Below are 24,081 nucleotides of genomic sequence, written 5' to 3'. Positions count from 1 at the left end.
TTGCATTTGAGCAGAATGACAAAGTAAAAGTATTTAAAGCTTTAAAAACCTTTTTCTTTATTGACTTTTTTTTCTCAAAGCGGCTCTGAACGTGGATTCATCATGTTTTGATACATACAAAGTGGAAGAGTGGGACAAAGTAGTTTCTGTAACATATTGGCCTTACTCACATTATCAATATGCTGGGGCCAAATTTCAATATTTAGTTATATTTATATTCTCTAGTTTGTGGTCATTTTAAATTTGAATAATGGCACATGTTACAATCTACAGTGTGTTTGTAAAAGACCAAAGAGACATTAGAAGATTCAACTTTATGCAATTTTTTTTCTCCATTGTTTCAACTCAGTTTGTGTCAAACTCTGAAACTGAGACCAAATTACAGAACGAATCCTGCACTTTAACTCTTTAGGGTGATTTTGTTTAGTTTGTGATGTATCATTATACGATTGTCTTGTATGATTAGTGCAGAATTGCTGTATGATGATAGCGTTATTGTGGACCATGTATTGTATCATGAGCGATCTTAGTTTGTCTTAACCCATTCCTGAACTAAAATATCGTTTCCAACAGCTGTCCATTACTTGGTTGCTTTTATATTCCAGACGTTTGATTGACAAGGTACAAAAATCAATAGAATCTTTCTGATCCTCCACCATCTTCCTCTTCAGCGTGTATAGGACCTCTTCCAGGTGAAGTTCTCTCCTTCTGCATCCACGCTGCTCTGTTCTGGTGCCTGAGGTCTCGGCCTCCTCATCACGCTGGCTCTCCTCCTGCGGAGAGGGCCCATGGTGCTGCCCCTGTTCCTCTGCCCAGCATGGATGTTTCCCCCTAGTGGACCCCCCCAGCTTGTCCCATCCCTCCTCTCCCCTCTTAGGAAATCAGCCACCACTCTGAAGTAGTCCAGAACTGCAATGTGACTCCAGCTAGCTTCCTCCACCTCCTTATTTTCACCCTTCCCTTCCTCCATCTCCTGTCGGTCTCGGGTGAATCCACAGTGCCCTCCTTTGTCCGTGAACACCAGAAAGAAGTGGGGATTGTTCTGGAAGAGGGCGATGGGTAGAGTGGAGGCAGGAGGGAGGAGAGGGTCGTCACGGCTGCAGATGCAGAGCACAGGGAGGGCCACTTCATCTGCATCTCTCAGGGGTTCGTTCCTCTCCCAGTAGCTGTCCCAGTCCTCGGCTGGCTGAGCCCTTTCCCCCAGTGCCCAGGCCACCGAGGGAGCCACCTCCCTCTCATTATGAGGTCTTGGCCTCAGTCCGGAGTTGTTAAGAGAGTTTACTGGAGGATTCTCTGGACGTTGGGCCGAAGAGCAGAAAAGAGCTTCTTCAAAGTCTCTCAGGGAGGAAGAGCTGAGGGCCCGGTCCACATCCACGACTCCTCTGAAGGAGTTTGCGTATCTTCCACCGGAGCCATGTGAGAAGTAAAAGTTATGATCATGTCTATATTCATATCAGTGTTATACACTTCACACTTTTCAGTTGAACTTCTCTCACCTCCTCAGCTGCAGTTTCCGGTGGAACAGCGCACCCCAGCGATAAATGGCAGGCATGGCTGTTTGGAACCACAGCTGGCCCAGGAGCACGGGTGAGAGGGCAGCAGCTGCAGTCAGGTATGTGCTGGATCCACATTCCCCCAGGTAGGAGAGAAGGATCCCTGAACCTGAACCCTCACTCACCGCCACCAGCTCGGAGGACGGGTGGCGGCTGTGAATGTAGGTCACTGCCTGCAAAAGAGAAGGAATCCACTTTATTTCTATAGAGCCTCACAGAATAAAATAGAAGTGCTAAAAAAACAGATCCTACTGAGAGGTGCCAAACACAAAACATAAAAATTAACAGTATTTAAAAAAAATATAACAAAAATATTGTTGGAGCTAAAACCATAAAAATAAAATAATGATCCATCTTTGCTTTAACCTGAATAGACTTTCAACACTGAATTCCAGTGGATTGTAGAGATTTAATCAAATTGATTAAATCTGGTAGGTGAAACTACCTCCGACCTTGTGGTGAATGAATCTAGTTGAGAAATCAAATTACTAAAAATGATTAAACTGAAAGTGTTGGCTATTTATTTTCTGTCTATCAATGCATTTGCTAATAATTGCAGCACATAGCCGCACTACGGAAGCGTATTGCATTCACTTGAAAAAAAAAGATTGTGTTTTTTTTCTGAGATAAGTATCTCGGAAATTCCGAGATAAGTTCTCATAAAAAAATTAAGAACATTCTGTTCTTCTAAGATAACTGTCTCGGAAATTCCGAGATAAGTTCTGATAAAAAAATGAAAAAAAAAATCTGTTTTTCTGAGATAACTGTCTCAGTATTTCCGAGATAATTATCTCAGAAAAACAGATTTTTATTGATTCAGAAAAACAGAGCTTTTTTTACATGCTTTTATTTTGAAAGTGACGTATAGCGTAGCTTAAAACAGTTAGACTCTCCATCTGTATAAATAACAGTGAACTACAAAAGACTAATGTAGCGGTTTGTTCTCTTACTGTCAGGAGGCCTCAGCCGGAAGAGGACACGAGAGATGCTTATTGACTCGGGATACTAACCCTAACCCTAATAACCCTCACACCCGTTTACCTTCCTTCACACTTCAAAACCTCTCTATTGACAGAACCTTTTTCTGACAGAACCCTTTCAAAACAAAATTCCCAACCAACACCCTGCTTATGAGGAACTACAAATCAACCTTCCATAATAAAGCCACTAGATAAAATAGCTTAGACTAACAAACGAAATATTTGAATTATGGACACAAATTTAAACTATCGTTTAACTATCTGTAGCATATCCGCCGAAAGATGGTCGAGACTTTCAACTGATGTTTTCTGGTTTATTAGAAACTTCCCGAAACAACACAGTAAGACCTTGTGCCTCTTCGGAGGGTCGCTAAAACATACAACTTTTCCTTTGTGAAGTTACAGATTCATAACAGTAAGTCCGCGTCTATACAGGAACTTCACTTTCAAAATAACAGCATGTAAAAAAAGCTCTGTCTACGCTTCCGTCAGTTTGCACCTGCTGTGAATCAACGGTTTTCTCTCTTTACCTGCTCAAGATCAGCCGGGTCTCCGAACTCGGTGAGTCGTGCTGTGGTCAGCGGGCACCCTGCTGTGGCCCGGGGGTGGAACACCACCACGTAGAAGCCCTGACGCATGGCCTGAAGGCACAGAGCCTTCAAGTGAGGGCTCACCCCTCCCCATGAATGAGGGATGAGGACAAGGACAGGAGGCGCCGAGGTGAAACAACCCAGCGCCTTTCCCCCCGACTGATGCTCCTTCCTCCCCTCCCACCTCCCCCTCCCAGTCCTCTCACCCAGTCTGGTCTCCAGAGCCCAGTCCACCGCTACAATCCCCCCGTCTCTCAGCAGCAGATTGTCCCTGGTGAACTCTACTGTGTCTCCTGCTGGTCCACACAGCAGAGCGGAGAGGGTCTGGAGGTGGGGGTCCCCCCTGGGCCAGGCGGCCGGTCTCGGCCTGGCCAGAGAGCCACAGTGGCGCAGCAGATATTTTGCCAGCGCAGAGGTTTTGCAGATGAGCGCGGGTTCTTCTTCAGTCATGGACGCCCGTCCTGTCCGACAACGTGCTCTGAGCCAGCGGAGGACGAGACTCAGCAGGAACAGGAACAGGGAAGGAAGCAAACAGGACAGACAGTCCCATACAAACGGTTCCATCTTTACAGAAAGTAATCCAGTTGCTTTCTCTGGGACGTACGGCTGTGATTCCCTCACTGACCTTTGACCCCGATCGTTTACAAACTGTTGCTTCACGCACCAGAGTGAAGGTCTGACCTCACCTGATAGGTTCACGGAAGTCTCGTTTCCCAATAACTTTAGTATTATTCTCTTTAACCTTGTATTCTTTCCCCCGCTTGTTACCTGGAAATCCTTGTACATTCTATTGTTCTGAGTTCATTCTTGAAGGGAGGGGATCTTAATCCTTTCACCAGCAGGTTTGAACACGTTCGTCGACTACCTTCCTTATCAGCTCATGAATGGTTAAACTTGAAAACCTTCTGCAAACAATGCAACAGCCACTATTTACAAAGCACATAAGCAATGTTCCACACGTAGCCTGTAATCAAAATGAATGAAAACGGATGAACACAGAGAAAACAGATATCTTCTTCTTTTGGGAGAACAGTTTTCTCTGCCAAGGTCAGACTGAATGCCAAACACACTCACGCACTCACTTCTATAGCGAATGTTTCTAGGTACTGGTGTTCAGTGACTCATCACGTGGTACCCACACACTGAGGTCACACCCTCTTCCATGGAAAACAGCTTCGGTTCTGATCACTTTAATGAAGTCTGAAGATGCATATTGATCATTTATTGAAAAAGTTCAGATCTATGAATCACATCAGTGAGATGACAGTGAAGTGATCTAGACTCTAAAGTTAAAAAAATGACTTTATTAGTGAATTCCCTACATCTCCAGCCTTGTTTCCTATATATACACTTTTGTGCCTGAGGTATAGAATTCTTTGCACTACTTTTGCTTGTTTTCTATGAAGCAATTCTTTTAGTTTTAGAGCTCATGCTGTATTTAAACCATTCACTTCCTGCAAAAATAAAGGATAAGTCAAATCAAATCAAATCAATAGAAGCAGTTTGAGTTGTGTCCATTTACAAGAAATCATTTAAGGATCAAATGCAAGTTCGCATGAATGGAAGTATGATGAAAATCCAACCTCATGGTGCGACAAAGAAAACCGGTCAAACAAGTGACTCCCCCCCGATGTGAATTCTTATAAATGTCAGCGTTTCCATGAGAGATAAAGTCTCCGAGACGACTTCAAGACATAAGGTAGGTAACACTCATATATCTAATAAACTTTAGTGATATTAAAAAAAACATATATATAAAGTGACATCTGTCACATTTTTAGATATTAATACAATTTCTTGTACTTACCAGAGCCTAGATTTTCAGAATATTATTATATGTGCCGAGCTCTTATTTTCACTGCTCTAGCATTCTTATGTTGTTTTGTAATGAAATGCTTATGCAGGTGAAAATACCAAAGGCTACTATTCATGTGCATACCAGGCTTTGACTAATTAATTAGAACATTATCGATTTATTATAGATCTTTGCAATTAATACCATCCGTCAAATAGTTAAAGCACGATATGTAAATGGTAGCCCTCGGTAATTCAACCAGCTCAAGCAGTTAATTCTGATTACAGAAATAGAAGAGATGGTGTTAAGTAATCAGATATATATACTGTAAATATATATATTAGGGCTGGGCAACGATTAAAGTTGTAATCGCGATTAATCGCATGATTTCCCTGATTAATCACGATTAATCGCATTTGTATACGCAAAATCCAATAATGAATTAAGAATTAGTGTATAGCGCAATTTTATTTTCAATGTTCTGCCATATGAACGAACGTGCCATAACATTTGTTGTGCAAACACTTTTAACATCAGCATTTAATACAGTAGCAGTTAAATAAAATATTCAGTGTAAATCTCAACTTAACAATGTTATCAAAGCAAATACAAAATTAAAGCTCAATGCCACTGCCAGGGCATTAATGTTATCCTCTTCGTTATGAAAAATGTATACTCCTCCCTGCGTCTAACGTAGTCTGCCGAAGCCTCGCTCCACTCGCTGTTTCGTTGAATAATTTGCTGATATCAACTGTGTGTTTTGCATTTAGGTGATATTTTAGACTGGAAGTTCTCCGGTGATAAGAAAATTCACCTTGGCAGTGGCTACAAATAACTTTCGGTAACGGTTCTGTCGACTCCGCCGTCTGGAAGGACTTTAAAATGAAAATGGCCATGTAAAAGCTCCGTATCCTTATCCATGGTTGTTTATCCGCCAATTATTTTCTGTTTTCCGGTTCCGCAGCAGTCAGCAACAGACTTTCACAAAATAAAAGCCTGACTTTCACAATAAAACAATAAATAATCAAACCTGAGTTAATGCAAGATAAAATAATTGTCTGAGTTAAATAAGTGATGAGTTAACTTGATTATAACGAGTTAACTTGCCCGGCCCTAATATATATATATATATTTATATATATTATCTGTAACAACTCACCCTCACTTTCTCTGCTTTGACTGATCCCCTGAATATGAACATTTGTGTGTTTTCGTATCTTACATTTTGCTAAATTTATTTTAGTTAAAAGTGTGAAATCATGTAACATCAGGTTACTTTCTTATAACATAATCCTTATGTACTTGTTGGTTAAAATTTTTGTGTCATTTGCGTGAATATGCACAGTCATGTTTAAGTAAAGTTGTTGAATTGAGTCCAAAAAAACCCTCAGTAAAATTCACCACTGTGAATAAGTCAATCTGAACAATGGACGTAAACTTGTTTGGCAGGTTCGGTGGTTGTTGTTGTACCAGAGATTTAATCGTAACAGATTAAATGATTACATTTTTCACTGAGAGATCAAGTTAAGATAAGACTGTAATGGTAGAAACTCTGACGTTATGAGGAGGAAGTACATTAATAATAATGGTGATCCATGCCAAAATTTCCACCTGAGTGCTGCTTACATTTACAAAGCTTCTTCATAACACTTGAAAAATGTAATAAAGAGACAGTCACCTATGTTATTATGTTAGAAATCAAAGTTAAAATGAAACAAACACATTCTGGCTGCACAGCTTTTGGGAGTAACACAAAGTGCATATTGTGTTTGGGCAATATACAAATTAACTTGACCTGAAACCCAGTTTGTACTCTCTCCCTCGTGTCTATCACACAGGTGCTGCAGTGATGGGTTGGTTGGCTGCGCTGTGTCTCGTGCTCCTGCAGACTGGGGCTCATGGTTTTGATATTTTTGATGGGATCTCTCTGAATCATCAGGAGATCACTGAGAGCGCCATCCTTGAAACCACGCTGGATGTTTGCCGTGCTGTGGTTCAGGCTGCGGGCAAAACGTTCAAACCACCTGTAAGGGTTGAATCAAGCTAAATTAAACAGATTTCGTACTAACAAATAATTATTATTAATTCACACTGCAATAAAACTGTGTGTGTGTGTGCGTGTGCGTGTGTGTGTTTAGATACCGCCTTACACTGCTGAGTCTGTTGCTCGTGCCTGTGATGTGGCAAAATCCTCAAAGAGTTTCAGCCAAACCATCGAGTATATCCAGGACAAAAATGTGGGTATAGACAAGCGGTATTTCTACAGCGCCCGTCATCACTTCGACAACGAGGAATTCACAAAGGGAAAGAAACTCATCACGAGCGGATTATCAGCTGTCAAGGCCAACAATAAGCTACAGAACTTTGAAGCGGCGAGGAAAACTCTGGGAAGACTGCTGCATTCTTTACAGGTACTTTCTATTTAAGGTACTTTATGAAGTAAAAATGTGCTTCGATTGGAAGAAATATTTTTGGAGGAATCTGGGTGGAAATAACTTCTGTGTTTTACCTTTTTTTATCTGAAGGATTTCTACAGTCACAGCAACTGGGTGGAAATGGGAGAAACAAATCCAAACTCCAAGCTGATCAAACCAGGAAGCCTCGGAAAAACAGCAGGTAAATATATCAAAGCTATAATGTGAGTGTGTGTGAAAATGTCACCACGTTGTTTGCTTTGACTTTATTTAATCAATTGTATCAAACATTTAAAAACTGTATAACCATAGTATTCTTTACACCGATTTCTTTTGTGTCCACATGCACTTTTACTCCTCTTTGCTCAATGTGGTCTGATGCTCCACTGCATTTCACTGCTCTGGTGTTGATTGTGTTCAACAGCAGCTAAACTGAATCTCATCCAATCTACAGCAAAAAGCAAAGCAACCTGTCGCAGCTGCAACGGAAACGACTGCAAGGACAATATTCTGGAGGACATCCTGCGGGAGAAGATACTAACCACAGGATATTTTGAATTTGTGCCTGGATTCTCCAAACCTGATGGTAAATGTCTTCATGTACCTGACTGGGTCATAGACAGGATCCAAATCCAATGCTAGTTTTATGATTGTGATTCCCAGATGGCAGAAGGATGTGGGCCACCTCAGGCAATAATGCGGCACTACTGGCTTTCTCGTGACCGGAACAAAATGAGACGTGAGCCTAAAGTGGTTCACTTTAGAGATATGGCCCGTATTTAACAATGTGTAACATATATTAGTTGAATCATGTTCTAACAAAATGTGGACTTTTTGTGACATCCAACAATAATGAACCTGTGGATGCTGTGGTTTTCATGCCTCCTCTCTGGCGACACCCAGTGGCCAGGGGCATTATGTTTTGGGGTTGTCCATCCGCCCCATTCTTCCGAACACGATATCTCTGCTTTTGGGGACTTTCTTCAAATTTTGACCAGTTGTCACTTAAACTCAAAGATGGACAGATAATTTTTCAGTGGATGAAGGTTAATAGTCACTGGGACCTCATATGACCCTCGGAGAAAAATGTCTGTAGATAGATGGAGGCATACAATCGCATACAAGACAGCCGTAGTGCCAGGCTTTTAATAATACACAGCATTTTACATTTTATGTCCCTAACATCCGCTGGTGGCCACTAACACCTGCTCACATCTACTGTTAGTTGGTAACTTAATTTATGCAGAAGATCTTCAAACATTCAAGGGATATTCATCATCTTGTCCCATATTAAACAATTTTAAAAATGGCCCAATTTTGATTTATGCAAAGATCTCCTCATTTTCTGTTGCTTGAAACAAGGTATGGTTAGACAGCTATGACACATAAAATACGTAAATTAATAAACATGTTAATAAGTCCATACATATGCAACATAAATAAATGGCTTATATGTTCTTTTAATTTAAGTTAGACATAAAATATATGACGCGGCACGCAGTAGTAACCACATTGATCTGCATCTGCACAAACATTCTTTGGGTTCTTCTCGCAACTACCGTATAACCCACAGTTAATGTGCAAGTGCATTAAACTACCGTATATGACATCTCCCCCTCTTTTGAGTGTTATGTCAATAACAGGAACACTTTAACTGAAAATGCCTATTCAGACAGCACATAGTATAAATTAAGATTAACTTAAATTGAGACATTTCAACATACACTGGTCTCTTTCCACTCAACCAACGAATAAACATTATCAACATTTCCAACTGTACAAACTGTACTACTTTCTTTTTTCACAAATCAACATTATCACATCAATGTGAATACAACTTTTCTTTTCTTTCCCCCCCCAAAGGCAATATGATCTGCACTTATTTACAGGTCAAGCCTATCGACTTGCTTGCACACCCGTCCAGATCTGGTCACAGTCTGACCAGGTAGAGGGGTTGTGGGTGTAGCCACACTCTGACTAACAGGAACAGTCTCTAATGGGGTGGCTCCCTCAGAGTGTGTGCCTGTCCCTGTGGCCTCCCTGTGCGCTGCTGGAATGGGCTGGGGAACCGGCCCTGGTTGGAGGTGACGGCGGTTCCGCCGCAGCTCTGCTCCTTGCTGCGTCCTGATGACAAAGGATCTTGGGCTGGTGTTCTCGCTTGAGATCACCGCTGGCAAAGACCATGACTTCTCGTGGTCCAATTGGAGAATACAACATCTCCTGGTCGCAGGGCAGGTAAGGGCCTGGCTCCATGACGGCGGTTGAAGTAGTGAGCCTGTTTAGCCGTTTCCCTCCCGTCCCTCTCTTTCACAGCTGTTCTGCTGGGCCATTTGGGTAGGAGATTTTTCTCCAGAGTGGGGAGTGTGGTTCTGATTTTCCTCCCCATCAACAGCTCGGCTGGACTGAAGTCTGTGGTGGAGCAGGGAGTGGACCTATAGCTCATCAGAGCCATCACAGGATCTTCTTGCTTGAGAATTTTCTTCGCTGTCTGCACGGCTCTCTCTGCGTGCCCATTGCCCTGTGGATGGTGAGGGCTGGATGTGCAGTGCTTGAAGTCGAGCTGCCTTGCGCACTCCTTGAACTCCGCATTTGAAAATTGGGGTCCATTATCGTTTACCACCTCATCTGGAATGCCAAACCTGGCGAAGACCGCTTTCATTCTTTGGATAACATGTGCACTCGTTGTTGAGGACAGCTGCAGTATCTCTAGGAACCTGGAGTAATAATCTGAGATTGCCAGGTAGTTGTGGTGGTTGTGCTCACACAGGTCCATTGCAATTCTCTTCAAAGGGTCGCTCCGGAAGCGGTGTGGAGATGAGAGGTTCCTTTTGTTGTGTTCTTCTCAGTTCACAGCACACCTGACATGACTCTGTCACCCTCTCGATGATGCCATTTCCCTCCCTCCTCTGGAGCTCCTCCTTTACCTTTTGCAGCAAAGGAAGAGGCACGCGTCATGCTGTGTATACAGCATATGGCTGAGCGTTGTCTTTTAGCAGTATTCTAACCGGCTCAGTCTTTAAAGTCCCATGCTCTCCATATGCCTGTGGATGTCCTCTGTCGCACACCGTTTCATTCACTCTCCTCACCAGATTCATTTTCACAGACAACGGCCTGCTGAGTAGGTTGTTTACAGTACGTCCGCGGATAACATATGCTGTGATGTTATCCGCGGATAACATCACAGCGCAAGCGCATTAAACCACTGTATATGACAGAAATCAGTTCAGTAGTTTTTGTGTAATCCTTGAAAAAAATTAAACAACCAACAAACAGACACAGGTCAAAACATAACCGCCTTAGCCAGGGTAATTAAACTGAAATGCATTTACATATAAACGCTCATGAATACGGAGGAATGTTGTCACCGATAGAAGAGGCAAGTGTCAAGCTGAGCGAGTCATTCTTATTCTGTTTCTAATGGTAAACAGGAAAATGCAGCCATGGAGGTGTATTTGACAGAACAAGCAGCATTGATCCTACGGGTGGGATCAACAAAGACAAGACTGATTCTGAACACGGACATCTCCACTTTAAAGCAGCAAACATGGCCATCGCTGCGACCAAGCAGGTGCTGGAGGATATTCGTCTGGCTGCCGGTGACGCCGCATTCCTACAGTAAGAAACCATTCGCTCACAGTTACTTTATGCAGTTTAAAAATCTGAATCACAAAGTTAATATCAACTTTTTGAAAACTTGTTCATCAGGCTGATGGGAATCAACAAAGGGAAAGCTCTTTGTTTTTGCATTGACACCACTGGAAGCATGGGTGATGACATTGAGGCAGTGAGGGAAGTCACAAGCTCTATAATCAACAGCAGAGTGGGGACAGAGGACGAGCCCTCGGCTTACATTCTCGTACCGTTCAATGATCCAGGTGGGACCTTGAAATCTTCATTATCCTGTATATGGGTCGTTTTTCCCACAGAGCCGTCACACTCAGGGCGGGAAGCTCAAATACTCTCAACAGAACAATGTTGTATTGCCGTGATCCGGGTTGTAGGTCATATTAATTATAGACTATATGAGAACATGGATAACATGACAGCTCACCAAAAGTTAAATGTAATGATTGCCCCCTGGTGGCGACTGTTAACATTAGCTGTCGTCCAATCAGATTTATCGTTTGGTCAAGTTCCATCATGTTTATTGAATGATGAACCTAAATCACAGCAGCAGTTCATAACAGCATTTGAGCTTCTTATACTGAGAGTTCATGATGTCCATGGTATAAATATGGCTTTTAAGTGAGAATGGTAACAAAAATCGTAAACTACTCGCTAAGATATATAATAATTTCTCCCCTCTCGTCTCTACCTGAAACCCAGACTTTGGACCCCTGATGAGGACAACAGATCCAGAGGCCTTCAAGAGAGCTATCAATTCACTCACTGCAACTGGTGGAGGAGATTTTCCAGAAATGAGTCTTTCAGGACTTCGGGTACTGTTGAAATCTTTGAGGCTACTTCAAAATCTGACACCGCAAAATCCATCGATAATGGTTTAAAACAAACTACATTGGTGCTGCTTGTCTCCTCCGTACAGCTGGCTTTAACCGGTGCTCCTCCAGGCTCTGATATCTTCGTCTTCACTGATGCAACTGCTAAAGACGATCACCTGTTGGGTGCAGTGCTGACACTCGTAGAACGAACCAAATCAGTGGTGAGTATAGTCTTTGGTCAGAGTAAAACCACAGGTCGGTGAAATTAATATTGCAGTAAATTTGTATCTGAGAATTTACTTAAAAATAAAAATAATAACTGCCTGTGATAAAATGAATGACATAATAACAGAGGTATGCTAAAATGGCCATGATGAGTGTTGAAAGGCTAAAGAAAATTCTATGGTTCTCGTCCTTGAGTTTAATGTGGGAAAAAGTCAAACTGTATAGTTCAACTGTTTACTGTAAATTCAATAATGGACAGCACAGCAAACCTTGCCCGTAGAAACATGACCTGCTTTGCTCTGTGGCAGTTTGGTGAAGATACACAAATTCTTGTTGTATAGGTTTATTCTTTGTCAGCAGGATTAAGGCACGGTCACACACATCGTGTAACTGTGGCAAACCTTCACTCCTCGTTTGCTTCAGAGGCAAAAGAAACAGGCAAATCACAGCTTGGCTTCGAATTGACTTCAACTCTGACCAGCAATATTGCTACTTCATATATTTATGATAATAATGAAGCATATTGTTTCATCTGCACTGGCAACCATTGTGCGAGTGTGCCTGACGCTCTTTAAGCGTTAAAGGTGTGATACCAACACAAAAACACAAAACTCAATCTTACCAGCACTTAGACATTTCCATGACGTTTAAAACAGGAAAGCAGGTTTGAAATAAGCTTTGTATAGGCTTCTATGCTGTGTTACTTGCCAGGTTATATAGTACTGTTGTTTAATTGGCCAAATATGAGCGTTATCTTATCACAGACTGATAATACATTCCATTTTTTTAATTGCAAGTTTACATGATCTTGTCTCAGTCTCTCATTTACCTACTTTCTGTTTAGGTGAACTTCATGATAACTGGCAGTCTGGGGCTTCGTCGCCGAAGAGCGATCAATAATACCAACGATCAACAACAACAACAACCCAAAGCAATAACAAAAGCATCTTCCAAGGTGTACGCGGACCTGGCTCAGGCTTCTGGAGGTGTGGCTATTCAAACCACAAAAAGTCAGCTGCTCGCTGCCATCACCATCGTTACAGAGTCCTCCAGCTCTGCTCAGGTACAAACAAAACGCTCACACTGGCACAAGCCATTTTAAGCTGATTGATCAAGATTAAATTGTGTCATCAGTTGTAATTAATCTTCCAGGTTCTCCTTCTGCAAGCGGCCAGGAGTCCTGGAAAACCCGACAATTTCACTTTCACAGTGGACGAGTCGGTAAAAAACCTCACGATCTTCATCACTGGACGCTCGGTCACCTTTACTCTCATCAGTCCCTCAGGTGATCTGTCATTGCTACTGGTTAAAGCAATTAGTGCGTGTTTATTAACCATTTATTAACTAGTTCACCAGTGTGCTTCATTTATTGTTTTCTCTAGGTGTGTCTCAGAGTAGCACTGACCTCACGGGACCTTTGATCAGTTCATCCCAGTCAGTGGGAAACTTCCAGACTCTGGAGCTGACAACACAAGTGGGACAGTGGGAAATAAGATTGGTGTCAACAAATCCCTACACGCTGAAGGTCAAAGGTGCGGCGTCCTGTATTAAGTTGCTTAATCACATAATGAGTACTTAACATTGCATTGTTGCATATCCTTTATCTGTATTGGACCATTTTCTCAAAACCCAATAGAACATGGTATTACTTAGAAAAGGTTTAGTGCTATTTTTGTTCCTCAACCTTAACTTGCTAAACTTGCCGAACAGATTTTGAGCCTAAGATCTTCAACATGGAAGATGTGCTGCCGAACCACTGAGCCATAAAATCAACGGTCAACTACTCATGTGTTTAAAGCTGTGACAATATCGACCAGCTTGGTTCAGGCGGAAATATCTCGTCATCTACTTACTGCAATGAAACTTTGCACATGCAGCCATTTCCCTCAGAGAAGTGGCGTTACGGTGAATTAAGTCACAGGTGGATTTACATGTGGCTGCTATGTTTAACTTTTTCTGAACTTTTATATTTTGCAGGTGAGAGTTCCATCGACTTCCTATCTGACTTTTTGGAGGTGTCCGAGGGCCCATTGGGAGGTTTTGAAGTCCTGGAAAATCGCCCCAGAGCTGGTAAAGGACCCAGATCTTTGTGATACTTAAAAGATTATTTTAATCTACTTCTTACATTTTTGAATGTTTTTTCTCCTGTTATTTTGCTTCTCCTGAAGGTGCCAACACCAGCCTGAGGGTGACTGTAACCGGGGGGGGGTCTGCCATAGTGACAGAAGTGTTTCTGGTGGTATCGTTAACGTCAGAGAGGGTTAACAGCAGCGTGGAGGCTCGGGGGAAAGGAAAATTCTTAGCTCGGTTTGACAGTATTCCATCGGGTGAGTTTGTGGTGCTTGTGAAGGGCCAGAGCAATGAGAGCAGCACCCGTTCCTCCAAAGCAACTACATCATTCCAAAGGCAGTCATCCAACTCCATCCGAGCCTCTGCTGTGACTGTTTCTGCTGTACGTAAAATACATCGGGCTAACAACTGAACTGCAGTTCTGATGTTTCACCTGTTACTGAATGTTTTTCCTTTTGTTTGTTTTTTAAGGATGATTTAGAGGGTGTCTTGGAACCAGGAGTACCTCTTTCTGTTCCTTTCTCTGTGTTGAGTAATGGCTCAGGAGGAAGCTTCACCATCCAAGCTACCAATGACCAAGGTTTTACGCTATTGTTCCCATCCACTTTGCTCCTGACCGCTGGAAGCAGGGCTAATGGCATGGTGAACATCACAGCCCCTGCTGGCACTGCATCTGGCACCGACGTCACCCTGACCATCGAGGCCAATGCTCCAGGAGGCACGGACGCCAACTATGTCTTTCTGCGTTTGACTGTCCTCGTCCCGGTAACTCTCAAAATAATTCTACTCTTCATCCTTGTTCTTACTGTTTGAATTGCTGATGTATAATCACCTGACTTCATCTTCTTTTCTCTTCTCTCTCCGCAGGTGACTGATTTCACGGAGCCAGGCTGTCAGCTGCTCAGCCTGCAGTCCAACTGCTCTGCAGACTGCAGCGCGTCGATGTGGGAGCTGTCAGTGGAGGTGACCGATGGGGTGAACGGGACAGGCATCGACACCATCAGCTTCAGAGGAGGCAACGGGACCAGTAACACCAGCCTGCTCGCTGGTAATGCAACACTGGTGTCCTATAATGCGTCTTGCTGTTCACCTGATGTGGAGATAGTAGTTGTGGATCAGGTGGGTAATGTAGGCTCCTGCTCCTACACGGTCCGGACACCAACAGTGAACACCACTACAACCACCGCAATGCCAACAACAGCAGCTTCTACACAAGTGGTTCAGTCTTTTCTTCTTTGCCTCAGCATTACAATTCTAGGGCTCAGCTTATCCATCTGAAACGGGATAAGTTAAATCTGTACATCCAGGATCAAGAATCAAATATTAAAACATGCTTTTGGGGTTTTGAAAATCAGTTGCCAGTTTATTCTCAGTATATAACCAGGATCTCAGTTTTCTACTGAGAGGTGTTTCTAATAGCTGGTCTACCCGTGTTGATTTAAACGGGTTCAGCTTAATAACATGGGAGCTTTGCGTTTGAAGCTTTGTTTGCTACAAGTAGGCGACTACAGGCTGCTGATGTCATTGTGAAATTCCTTTCAAAAACCTTAATGGGTTTGCACTATGTGGTATGATGAAGACATATATATATATACATCATTCATGATGTGGGCATTACTGATATTAAAGCTGTGATTGTTACCGTTGATTAAATTAAAATGTTTCTACTTTCTTTTCACCGTTAAAGGGTTTTTAGTAGTTTTTCATTACTCTTGTTGAGGGTTAAGGACCGAGGATGTCACACCATGTTAAAGCCCTTTGAGACAAATTGTGACGATTTGTGAATATGGGCTATACAAATAAAATTTGATTGATTGATTGATTATCTATGTCTGAGACTCTTTATTTCACAAATAATAAAAAAATATATCATAATAAATTGAATATAAAACCACAACATGGATCACAAAATGAATTGAAAATGTTCATGCCCATACTGTCAAGCTTTCAGTGGCATGATACACAGGTTAAAAAAGGGGGGGGGACTTTTAAATCAGCTTTAATCTTATTGATGAAGCAAGGTGGTAAATTAAACATCCTATTTGGTGGCTTTCAGCAAAATGTGATATACAAATTTAGTGAAAGGGGAAATAAAAACATGAAGTTTTGGGTTGTTTCACATGGGGGCAGCAGAGAACCAAAGTGATTCCTTCCTGAGTAGTACAAAACCATAAGATCGCCATCTAGTGGAGGAATTATGAACTTTTTCATATTGCCTTTTTTTCTCGAAGCAACTCTGAACGTGGATTCATCATGTTTTGATGCATACAATCAAGTTGATTAAATCTAGTAGGTAAAACTTAGCCTGACGTTGTCATACTCATAATTCTAGTCAGAATATGAGTCTGAGACCGCTCCATTGGGCTGTGATTATGGGGCGTGTTTCAACCGAACCAGGAAAAAAAGTGCCTATTCGCTCGATTGGATAGACCTACAACCAATCAGAGCAACGTACTGTTGGGGAGGCCCCAGTGATCTGACTTTTAAACAAAGACCCATAAACAAGGCCTACACGCAATGATGAGACCAGCCTAGACTTTTCCCTCTAATAAAAAAACAGCATGGAGATCTTATCTCATCACTTCCTGTGTCCGTTGAGGACCCCACTTTCAGCCGCTCCCTGAGATTTGACTTCTGACCTTCAATTGGCTGATAGCCAGCTGACCCATGACCCCCCTTCTCAAGGAGGCTGGCCTCCTCTCAAGGGTACAAGACTGCTGAACTCACAGAAATCTCTGCTTTTACCCGTGCACTAAGACCTCTCCAGACCTCTCCAGGTCAACCAGACGATTTAGTTGTAAAAGGGAGCAACCACAGACGTTTGTTTTAATTCATTTCATTTTTCTTTCTTTTATTTCAGTCAAAGTTTTATTTTGATAGGACTTTTTGCTGTTTTAACTCGAAAAGATCAAACAGGAAGTTGTGATGGAAATTTTTGTATTTAGATATGTTTAACGAAACAAATTACATTTATGTAGAAGAAGTTTACTGAGAAATGTGTTTCTGTGTTTAAGACTGTAGGTCAGGAGTTGTAGCTCAAGGTAACACTATGCATATTGCTCTTGGAAACATTAAGACGTGTGGCCTCCTCAATCTAGTGTGAACAAAAGGTTTCTCAGCAGGGGCCAATTAAGTCTCCTGCAACAGGAGGCTTCAAGGCCTTTTGGGTGTGACTGACCAGAGACGTGGAGTCTCAGAGGAAGATGTATTCACACCAAGAGTCTTTCAGAGAATCTGAGCACAACCACAGGTCATTGTCTTGTAGACTTCAAAGCAGATCACTTGGACATTGATGGAGACCGAATGTCTGAACATCCTGTCAGGACATGCAGAGAGATGATTGGTCTACTTTATTCTCATGTGAAAGGAGAGGTCAAACTTGTATAAATGTAACGTGATTTCATTGTTCATTGCTCTTGCTCGAATCTGTCAGTGATGATAGAAAGTAGCCCCCAGCCGCAGCTGGGTAAGAATTAAACTCCAGAATGATAATTGTATTGCTGTGTCCTGTATGAAAATATTCCATTACAAAGTTCACTTGCAGGCCGAGCTGAGACTTTCTTTTTCCAATGATCTACAAACGGCTTCCAAACAGCCGTTCCCTGCAGAAGCGCGACGGACATTCCGCGGAGGAGTATGAGAAAATCCACTCCATTCCTGTAAAGCAGCACGATCTCCGCTGCCACAGAAGAAGACGAAGTTTCATTCCGTCCAGGGCAGCACGAGGAATTCGCTCCCTTTCCGGTCTAGCGGCCAAGCTCTGGAGCTCCGCTTGAGAGAGACCACGTGATTCACTGAGCTCCCGGCATATTCGCGCAGACGCGCACGCACACCGCGAGGGTTTTACAGTAAGAGGCTTATATTGTCTGGGCAGATACTACTTTTAATACGTAGTGTATTGTTTAATACTTGAGTGTATTTGTTTGTGGGACCTCTGTGTCTCATTGTTTTAGCCACGACGAGCCGGCTACTTCCGGTTCATTTCCGGGTTCCGTGTGTTACAGTGTTTAAGCGCGCGATGAAGCACACGTTTCGATCTTAATTCATACAGTTCACGTCACATAGTTAAATCTATACTTAGAGGGCCTGAACGCATCTTGCCGCCATTTTGACGCCAAAGCTAAGCTAGAACAAAGAATCCTTTGTTGTACCTCCGCCTTTGTGTCTCACACGTGGTCCCTCTAACTTCCAAAGCGGCTCCGCCATTTTGTTTTGTATTCACCACCATTTTGAGAGTTTTTCGGTGAATCATTATCGTCCTCCATCTTGGATGTGACCAGACCCCGTCACCACGTGCCTGTGTTACGCCCCTAAAATCAGGGGAAAGGACATGAAAGAAGCAGACACGTTGATGCTGGATGCAGGTCCAATTGTAATGCATGAACAAACATAAAAACATCAGGAAAATCGTACAAATGACATATACAAGATATAAAACACACATGTGGCATTCATGAACAAACAACACAATACACACAGCGCCGCGCGCTGCACACACATCTGGAGCATGCGCCGTCTGCGGCCCACCCAGTAAGCATGGCGCATCGGGCCAGCTCTTTGATGTTTTAAACTTCCTAAAACTAAACTATCAAAACTACCAGTAACAAATATACAATCACCAAGGCTCTCACCACGACCTAAAACATACATTAAATGCATTCAGTCACCATATTCCAACACCTGTCCTTACCTAAAATCAGGGGAAAGAACATGAAAGAAGCAGAAACGTTGATGCTGGATGCAGGTCCAATTGTAATGCCTGAGCCAACCCCCTCTGCTGTCCAAACCCGGAAGTGTGAAAACATCACAACGACCAAAGCAACAGATCCCAGACAGGCCAAAGCAACACATCGCAGATCACTGATAATTTACAAAATTACACATCCACCACAACTGCGTCATCGCCACTCCCCCTTTTCTCTCTCTCTCTCTCACACACACACACACACACACACAGACACATTGATAGACACATACACAGACAGACACACATACACAGATACACATAGATGGACTAGAGCAGGGGTGTCCAAACTTTTTGTCCCGAGGGCCACATACAGAAAAAAATACCAAGGACTGGGCCACTCACGCCGCCACGCCCCCCTGCCCTGGAGCGGACAGTTGACAGTCGCGTCGCTCAGGGCGGGGGGGGGGCGTGGCGGCGTGGCGTGGTGGCGTTCTGAGGGACAGCTAGCAAGTCAGCAAAGCAATTCACCGCCAGACCACTAGGTGGAGTAACGTTTTTTGTCGAAGACAATCTTAGAGACACCTTCTTTGTGTGTGGCAGTCTTCGTTGACTGTTTATTACTTTTTCTGGAGGACAAATGTGTCCCTGATCATTCTGCACAGCTTCGTACACTCGTCGACCTGCAAACCGACGTCAGCCGAGATCTCCTTCCAGGAATTGCAGGTCATCTGCGTGTCCTTGTATTTAGTCCGTGACGGGTTATACAAGTGGTCATACTTTCAGATCTCTTCTGCCAAGTGCTCTTCTATTTGGTCCATATCCATTCTTCTAAATCTTCCTTGGTTTGTGCCGGTATTATGGAATCGATATTATATGAAACCGGAAATATGACCCTGGGAAGGATGTAGTTAGCGGACCAATCACAGCCTTGCGGGCTGCGTGAGGCTTGCGTAGCTTTGTCGTATAGTAACAAAAATTGGTGAACGCACGAAAGAAGGGGCTTGCATGCCCCTTCTTTCGAAAATGCAGAAGCATGCACCGGCCCCTCCCCTGTCGACGAATCCTGGCCCCATAAAGCAAAACAAAGTGCTTTATGAAAGTGCCATTTGAGGGCTACTAAATTTTTTTTTTTTTCTTTTTTTTTTTATACATTATAATTTTAGACATGATGCGGGCCAATTAAAAATGGATGGCGGGCCGCAGTTGGCCCGCGGGCCGTAGTTTGGACACCCCTGGACTAGAGGTTACATGTGTGTTCTAAATTGTTATAAATGCTGCTGCTGTTGTGATCTTTGAAATATTGGAGTTTGTTAAAATGATGAATCATTAATTAATATTAACTTTATTTCACACACACACACATAGACACACACACAGAGAGACACTTTGACACAGACACACACACACACACACACACACACACACACACACACAGAGACAGACGTACATAGACCACAGGTATTACATGTATTGTCTGAGTTGTGATGTGCTGCTGCTGTTGTTATCTTTGAAATATTGGAGTTTGTTAAAATGATGAATCATTAAATAACATTAACTTTATTTCCCCTTTTTAATAAATGCTTTTGTAATTAAAGTATCTGTAGTCTGTGATTATTTGTGCATAAGTGTGTGAATACAGCTGGATTATGATAGCCTGTGCTCGAACTTAGAACCCTTGATTGTTTATTAAATAATCATTAATATTAACTATTAATATTATTAATTTAACATTTATCATATGAGACTAATATTTATAGTTTGACTCGTTGGTCCCTGTAACCAGGGTGGTGCCCCTCTACGATAAGTAATAATTACAGATTGTATCATTCTTAATTGATAATTTTATTGTTTTCATTAATTATTTAACTATTCTTAATGGATAACCTTATCATTTCTAATTAATTATTTTACTATTCTTAAGTGATAGCCTTATCATTTTTAATTATTTTTAATAAATAATTTTTATTATTTTAATAATCATATTTCATGATTATTAATAATTAGCCAACGTCAAGTCTACTCCTATTGCACAACAGTAGTATGTGACGTATGTTAAGCAACATTGTGAGTTATTTACTAAGTCAGACAGTCAAGACTTTCTCTTACCATTTGTATGTAGGGGTGTCACAATACCAAACATTCAGTTGTCTGTGCCAATACCAGTAAAATAACACGATTCTCGATGCCAATTTCGATACCACGGTGCAACACAGCGTGTTTCCTCCTTGACATCTTTATTACAAGATGAACAACTCTTTTGGCAGTTAAACGGAATCCGTTCAATGGTTACACTTGTAAATACTCTTAAGTCCCGCTGAGAGAGCAGCTAACCGCTGAGAGCTAGCTCGATTTGACGGCTCTCTACCTCTCAGTCCGGTTGTTGTCACGCCCTCACTCCCGGAACTCCTCACCCAGACCCGGGTCTGTCCGGGTTCCCTTCTCATGAACTGGCGGTCCGTGTGCGGACATGAAGCCGAGCAGCGGAGGCTAGCTCCGGGCTGCTTCCTCCAGCTGCTAACATCCTCGCTGTGCTGCGTTCAGGGAAACCTCCTGCCACATAGTGAACATGCAATAGTTTTATAGATGAAAAAATAATGTCCACCTCGTTGTGCACGCCGAGTTGCATCGCCATGCCTTGATCGTGTTTCTCTGTTCCTCTTTCAAAATGAATGCGCTATCGATGTCTTCTAAAACAGACTCAATGGCAGCATCTACACATCTCAGCTCTCCAGCGACAGGCATGTTTGTGCTAAACGATTTCAACCCAAGCGCTCTTTGGTGAGGTGGTTGATTACGTTAATGTTGATCATCTGTCCATCATTGTATAAAGCCCGCACTGACAATTTGATTGGTCCGAACAGCTTCTGTTCGGGCATAGTTTCTCCCCAATGGAGCGACTCCAGACTGAACTTCCCGACCTCAAATGTTGTGGGCGGGGCTAAGTTCGTCTGGCATCCAGGCTAAGCAAAACTCCCTCTGACCTCACAAGAGTCCTCACTTACATGAGTCTGCACAAACATAGTGTAAACTGTACCTTGACGAGTTGGTGAATGAATCCAGTTGAGAAATAAAATTACTAAAAATGATTAAACTGAAAGTGTTGGCAATTAATTTTCTGTCTATCACAAATCTACTAATAATTTAAGCACATAGCCACACAAAATATTAACGTGATAAGAAAAGAAGTTTGCACGTGCTGTGAATGAAAGGTTTTCTCTCTCTACCTGCTCAAGATCAGCAGGGTCTCCGAACTCGGTGAGTCGTGCTGTGGTCAGCGGGCACCCTGCTGTGGCCCGGGGGTGGAACACCACCACGTAGAAGCCCTGACCTATGGCCTGATGGCACAGGGCCCTCAAGTGAGGGCTCAACCCTCCCCATGAATGAGGGATGAGGAGAAGGACAGGAGGCGTCGAGGTGAAACAACCCAGCGCCTTTCCCCCCGACTGATGCTCCTTCCACAATGTGCTCTGAGCCAGTGGAGGACGAGACTCAGCCGGTATAAAGATTTAAGTTAGATAATCACACATACATATGTTCCTATATATGTTGGCAGACATGCAAAAAAACTAACTAATGCTTATGTTTCCATCAAATTTTACGTTTCAGAATGTTAACTATTTATTCTAACATCTTCACGACATTCATTACATGTCATTGAGCTGATGCTTTCATCCAAAACGACCTAGAATTAGTGCATTCAACATCTATGAGGGGCCACTTTGTGGGGTGGGTTCGGCATCTTGCCCAAGGACGGCTTGGTCACGTACGTGTGTGCGTTGTTCCCATCCTTTGTAGTACTAATGTGTTTTCACTGTTATGTGAGATTGCGACCGGGAACCTTGCATGCTTTTTTATGTTTTTTTGGTGTGAGAAAAAATAAAAAGGTAAAATCTAGTTTTTTCAAGGTTTTGGCCCTAATCAGTGGCGCCCCCAATATATTTGCATTATGGTAGTGGAGTTCAACACCTTTCCAAAACAGTTCATACCATGTCTGTTGCATATTTAGTTTCCATCCTGTAAAAGCCATCAAAACTGACTAAGGTGCAAGGTTCAAAGATTATCCCTGAGGAGCAGGAGCCATCCACAATTTTCCCACTGACATAATGTTTCTCCCGAGGTCAAGACCTTCACGATGATGTCTTTGCTTTTGTCCTACGACAAAGTTTACATTTCATCTTGCTCCAAGCAGAGGCCCTCTGGGGTTTACTTTCTCAGACCCCTATGAGGTCCAAGCTGGATCAAATCTGTCAAGTATGTTTTAACTGGTATTTAATGGCCAGATATGGTCAAAATATGTATGTTTGCTTCGTACACAATCCTATGTTTTACTTTGGGCCAAGTTAGAGACACCTTTGTTAATTAACAACCCAATTCCTCAAACCCCAGCCACAGACTGTTTGCTCTCCTCCCCTCTTGGAGGCGCTACAGGGTTCTCTGTTCCCGGACCAGCAGCTTCAGGAACAGCTTTTTCCTATGATATGAATCACTGTGGTGCAGAGTTCATATGTATTTTTCATATGAGGGTTAGGGTTAGATGAATGTCCGCCATGTTTTTTGTTTTCACGAAGAGAGAGAAGCGCATAGGTCATGTGTCCCAAGCCTCCTGACTCACGATTATGTGGAATTCATATACGAATTCTAGGGCATTACTTTTAGTAGCATTTCCTACAAAATTTTGATGAGACCAGTCTGTTGCATGACCATGTTTGACCACCTTCGTGGACTAACTTCCTTATCAGCTCATGAATGGTTAAAGGGACTCTTACCTTTGTTGCATTTGAGAATTACAGCACATTCGAATCATCCCGCCTTCCTCCAATGCCCCACCCCCTCGTTCCCATCCGCGGTGTTTTTTCTTTTGTTTTTCCCCCTGGGAGCGGCTGTTTCAGTACGCCGTGGACCACTTTGGTCTGCCATCGTCAGTCGCTACGGTCGATAGGGTCGCTACTCGCTACTGTCTGCCGTGGAATCAAAACAAACCCTATAGTTGAGGACGCGCCTTGATGACGCGGGCCCGAATGCGCCAGAAGAAGCAGACGGGCTTCCTGTCTGTTTCCATGCAGTAAACAGACAGGTCTGTCGGCCAATAAGGTCCTTCGGTCCGAAGAATTTTATTGGTTGAAGTTTTCACTAAATATTACGAGAGTGAAATAATTGTTTGCTTTAACTCCTGGTGGGTCTGTCTTGCATTTTAGAGTGTCATTACCTTATTAATACCAATTTAACCTTATCCACAAAAAGTGTAAAAATGCAACAAAGGTAAGAGTCCCTTTAACCCTTTGATACACAAGCCATGCAAACCCCCTCTAAGGCACAACATGGGTCAAA

General features: G+C 42.7%; 2 protein-coding genes across 2 annotated transcripts; one reads left to right on the top strand and one right to left on the bottom strand.

Annotated features, from left to right (window-relative positions):
- Positions 1–32: 32 nt before the first annotated feature.
- LOC133019452 (protein ABHD15) lies at positions 33–4,058 on the bottom strand. The gene is made up of 3 exons (XM_061085942.1): positions 3,064–4,058; positions 1,497–1,726; positions 33–1,400 (listed from the first exon to the last, which is right to left on the bottom strand). Exons 1-3 carry the CDS (start codon positions 3,907–3,909, stop codon positions 668–670), a joined length of 1,809 nt encoding a protein of 602 aa, XP_060941925.1. The 5' UTR covers positions 3,910–4,058; the 3' UTR covers positions 33–667.
- LOC133019451 (von Willebrand factor A domain-containing protein 7-like) lies at positions 2,389–15,889 on the top strand. Its single transcript, XM_061085941.1, has 16 exons — positions 2,389–4,822; positions 6,757–6,944; positions 7,057–7,329; positions 7,444–7,534; positions 7,787–7,918; positions 10,761–10,947; positions 11,038–11,207; positions 11,659–11,771; positions 11,876–11,992; positions 12,841–13,059; positions 13,149–13,281; positions 13,379–13,528; positions 13,974–14,066; positions 14,165–14,448; positions 14,538–14,831; positions 14,934–15,889. The coding sequence occupies exons 2-16, from the start codon at positions 6,768–6,770 to the stop codon at positions 15,342–15,344; spliced, it is 2,844 nt and encodes a 947-aa protein (XP_060941924.1). The 5' UTR covers positions 2,389–4,822; positions 6,757–6,767; the 3' UTR covers positions 15,345–15,889.
- Positions 15,890–24,081: the final 8,192 nt, after the last annotated feature.

This window comes from Limanda limanda, chromosome 14 (genome assembly GCF_963576545.1).
Source record: "Limanda limanda chromosome 14, fLimLim1.1, whole genome shotgun sequence".
Classification (NCBI taxonomy): Eukaryota; Metazoa; Chordata; class Actinopteri; order Pleuronectiformes; family Pleuronectidae; genus Limanda; species Limanda limanda.
The sequence above is the reverse complement of the archived record's forward strand: the minus strand, read 5'-3'. Positions and strand labels throughout refer to the sequence as shown.